This window comes from Octopus bimaculoides, chromosome 2, assembly GCF_001194135.2.
Source record: "Octopus bimaculoides isolate UCB-OBI-ISO-001 chromosome 2, ASM119413v2, whole genome shotgun sequence".
Lineage (NCBI taxonomy): Eukaryota > Metazoa > Mollusca > Cephalopoda > Octopoda > Octopodidae > Octopus > Octopus bimaculoides.
Window position 1 is genome coordinate 17,044,815 of NC_068982.1, and position 4,597 is coordinate 17,049,411.

A 4,597-nucleotide genomic window follows, 5' to 3' on the forward strand; every position below is an offset into this window, starting at 1 on the left:
ATATAAGGTTTATCAGAAGATACTCCAGATAAATGTGAGATCGAGTATATAAAGAGAATGCTCTAATTGGATGTAATCAAGATTCTTGAAAATCGCCTTGATTTGTGTCCCATGACTTGATAAAGTAACTACGCCACCCGATCGATGAAAATAACGAACCTTAAACTTTCTACTTGTCTTGAAGACTAAATGATAGACAAGATTATATTTAAGATATTTTGAGATATTCTTTTAATGATTTACCCATTTGGTAATGAACTTTGTTCAAATAACACTATGCATGTATAGGTTTGTTTCTTTAAGGAAAAAAAATGAGATAGTTGAGATTCTATAAATGTCAACTTTGCTTTTTATCCTTTAGGGTTTGATTAAATAAAGTACCAGTCAAGTACTGGAATCAATTTTATTGACTCTTCTTCGAAACTGCTAGCCTTATGATTAAATTAATAACAATTACAATTGCAATAGAAATGATTGAACCTTCACGAGATACTGTACCTGTTGCTTGCGGCTGCAGCTGCAGTTATTATACTTTGTAAACTGCTATTTCTGATAGCTGTCAGTAAATCTTTTAGTAAATAAATAACAATAATCCCTCGCCATACTGCGGTTCACCTATCGCAGTTCATCTATCGCGGTTCACCTATCGCGGTTTATTATTTAAGCTTACGTCGATTCCTCTGTGGTGTTGTTTTGCATTTATGATAAAATAAATATATACTAATTATAAAAATAATTAAAAGATATATACAGTACAGTGCTGTTTCTACTTCACGGATTTTCACCTATCGTGGGGTTTTTGGAACGCGATAGTCGAGGGATTACTGTAATAACAACCCTAGAGAAATCAGGACTTGATTTATTAAAAATTCTACAGTCTTCTACCGACAGAACTGTCAGTAATAGAATTTTGTAATGTCTGGTATCTTGACGCTTGTTTGTGGGGGCCTCCTGACAAAGTACTTGCAATTGAGAGGCCGATGATTGAGGAACTTGATCGAAGGGGCCTTAGCGTTAACAGTTTCAAATACGAGCTCTGGCTCCTCAATCACCCAGCTTTACATCAGCAGGCTGTAAACCTGTTTACAGACTCCTTCCTCTTTATTGTAAGTCCGTTTTCATCAGCGTAGTGCTCTTTTGGAGCCCTAATTACTGACTGAGCTTTCGAGTCCATATTTCGATCCAAGATGGCTGACCTTGAGCAACTCTTAAAAAATCTTGAACGCCACCCAGGTTTTTTTTATACTTAGGAATTACTCGTTGATTCCTAAGTTATTGTAATTTCTCAGAGTTAGTCCCTCTTATAGATTTTCATCGTCTCTCCATGTAGTGACGACCTAATCTTTAGGAAACTCGAATGTTTGGTCAATGTCAGACTCTCTCCAGAGTCCCGCGACCAGACAGCTTTGCCCAAACGCGTTGGGAGTCTAGTCTGCGCAAGTGCTAATCTCTATCTCATCCTTGTTTTCTTTCCTCCATCCATGCTTGCTCCCCTTTAATATGCAACGTCCTCTCCTCTGCAACATGGATTAGTTACAATAGGGAAATGGATGAAACTCTGTTACAGTGGAGGAAGCTGAGTTTGTCAGTTCCTGTTATAATTGAGGATAAACGGATGGAGAGAGTATGGGAAAATCTGCTCTCAGGTGCCACTTCCAAATCTCTCCTTGATCAACCTGATCAAGGTGTCACCTACTTTCTGCTAGTATAAAATTCTTGGGGGACTGGATTGATGCCGTACCTGTGGCCAACATTGGTGGTCTACTCAGTTTAGATGAGCTTCGCATCCCCATCGCACTCAGAGTGGGAACCGACGTCTGTAGGGACTGAGATGTCACTTTGGTAGGCCTCTCAACTCCACATGTCTTTACTGTCTGTCTTGCCGCCTAAATGCTGCTCGTTTCGCTCGTCATACCGAGCTAAACTTAATCATTAAGCTGGCTGGTTCTGGTTAATATCCACCCCCATTTCAGGAGTCGGCAGGGTTATATAGAAGTGGTGGGAAGAGACCAGATGGTCTTATCTTCTTACCCTCAAAGAGGAAGGCTGTCTGAGCAAGGCAAAAGGATCTGGACGACCACTTACATCGGAAGAGACGGTCGAGCGGGTGAGAGGTAGGTGTTTCATCTGGGACGTCACAGTCTAATACTCCTTTTCCCCCTTCCACATCCTGGATGCTGCGGTAAACGGGAGGGTCACTGCTTCCGTAGTCGAACGGAATCCTGAAGTACCTCTTCCAATTTGTGGAGTCTCTGAGACTTTTCGAGGGGTTGGGCTGTTAACAGCGAAGTTCTTCTCATCGTCGGCGGCCCACCTTACCGAGATGTCAGGCGATACCCATGAGGTGGTTTGGCCGTTCCAACACCTTTGCCTCGCCGTTTCCCATTGTAATGCCTCGAGCATGTTGGCTTGCTTCAGTAGGTTCCCTTGAACCTTGTGGTGTGCGACTAATAGAGGCAGTTGATATTGCATTGATGTTTCATCCTTTTTTCTTGTTTTTCTTTTGTAAAATATGTTCCTTTTCACTGAATTATTGCAAATTGTAACAAAAAGAATTTATTTTAATAAGATAAGTGTCTCTTTGTATTTATATGTATATATACCTATTTTCTATTGCCTTTTTTTTCATTATTTTATTTCTTAGTGGTTATAATTATTTTCTCCCTAGATATATGTATTATACTGTTTATACATAGCAAGTGACTGATCTGAGATCGTGTGCGGAAAAAAAGAAACAATTGCAGCGTGGAAGGTGTTTATAAGCCATATGAGAACACACAAAAACCGTTAGATTCACTTCAACATTTAAATTTAATTTGTCAAAATATTTTCGTCACTTTGAGACCGCGACCTGTTCACTGATATATACAGGGTGTTTCAAAAAAATTGACATCATTTGAGATGTAAATATCACAGAAAGTACATAGTCAAGGCAAATCAAACTAAACTGATTTAATGTTGAGCAGCATAAAATTTATTCCTCCAAATTTGAATGAGAAATTCAAAGGTATGTCGATGCCATGAACAATTTTACATTAATTCCGTGAAATATTCATGGGTTCTGCTAGTTTGAGTTCATGAAACGTTATGTCATGAGATTATTGCAGAACACAGATTTTTACTCTCACCTGATGAGCTAGCTTAATATCTGTATTGATTTACAGATTGTTTATGTTAATACAGGCATGTAAGTGATTTACTTAATATATTTGCATGCTTTCAGTTGCGAAACAATTGTTATAAGAATTTCCAATGGTTGAATAAATTTTATATTTTTTTCCTCTTGCATCATACTATATATTCTATATGTTTTATAGAATGATACAATAGGGAGGTTTTTTATGAGTACCACCAGATTAGTTGAATCCATATATATATGTGTGTGTGTGTGTGTGTGTGTGTGTGTGTGTGCGTGTGTGTGTGTGTGTGTGTGCGCGTGTGCATGCGTGTGTGTGTGTATACCTATATATATGAACCATAAAAGTCAGGTGGTATAAATATATTTATTTAACCACCTATCATCTTTCAAAATATAGCCATTTCACAGCTTTCACGATGTGATTATAATTCCGGTGTATAAGAATTATTTTGAATATCTGTACTAATATGCATGACACACATTATACAATACAAGTGCATATTTACAAATCTGTGCAGATAAAGAAAGCTAGCTCATCAAATCATTAGAACATCACTGTTACACCAATTCTTCAACTCGTATGTATGTATGTATGTATGTATGTATGTATGTATGTGTGTATGTATTTATGTATGTATGTGTGGAGGCACGTGGCTTAGTGGTTAGGGTGTCAGCATCATGATCGTAAGATTGTGGTTTCGATTCCTGGACCGGGCGACGTGTTGTGTTCTTGAGCAAAACACTTCATTTCACGTTGCTCCAGTCCACTCAGCTGGCAAAAATGAGTAACACTGCGATGGACTGGCGTCCCGGTCCAGCTGGGGAACACATACGCCATTGAAACCGGGAAACTGGGCTCATGAACCTGGCAAAGCTTTTAAAAAAGGGCGCATTTATTTATTTATTTTATTATGCATGTATGTATGTATGTATGTATGTATGTATGTAACCTTTTTGTTATTTTTACAGAACATGGTTGCAGAAGAAATTAAAAAAGAGAACAATCTACTAAAAGCTATCCTGGTGACTGTTTTCTGCTGCCTTCCGTTAGGAATTGTGGCCATCATTCAAGCTAACAAGGTTTGCTTTATTTTCTTGTCTATTTTATTCTTTTATGAACGATTTTATTATATAAGACAAAAACAATTGCAAGGAAATTTCTATGTTGTTGCTTGACCCGTTAGAAATGTCAACCAAATTATCCCTCAAAACATTTTCTTCCATCCTATCAAGGAAAGAGTGCATTGGGTAATCTTTTATAATTTATCGTTTACTTCTCCTGGCCATGTTGGAACATTGCCTTGAAGAATCTTAGTTGAGCGAATCGACTCCAATACCTATTCTTTCTAAGCCTGGTACTTTTTTCATCAGTTTCTTTTGCCGATCTGCTAAGTTACAGAGATGTAAACACATCTATACCAGTTGTCAAGTGGTGGTGGGTGACAAATACAAACACAC

At 38.0% G+C, this 4,597-nt stretch overlaps 1 protein-coding gene across 1 annotated transcript in view; it reads left to right on the forward strand.

Moving 5' to 3' along the window:
• Nucleotides 1-4,330, forward strand: part of LOC128250329 (uncharacterized) — an 8,577-nt gene extending 4,247 nt beyond the window's left edge. Inside the window, exon 3 of the mRNA XM_052975123.1 lies at nucleotides 4,109-4,330. Within this exon, the coding sequence (XP_052831083.1) occupies nucleotides 4,109-4,315 (207 nt within the window). The 3' untranslated portion in view covers nucleotides 4,316-4,330. The remainder of the gene's footprint in view (nucleotides 1-4,108) is intronic.
• The last annotated feature ends 267 nt before the right edge of the window (nucleotides 4,331-4,597 follow it).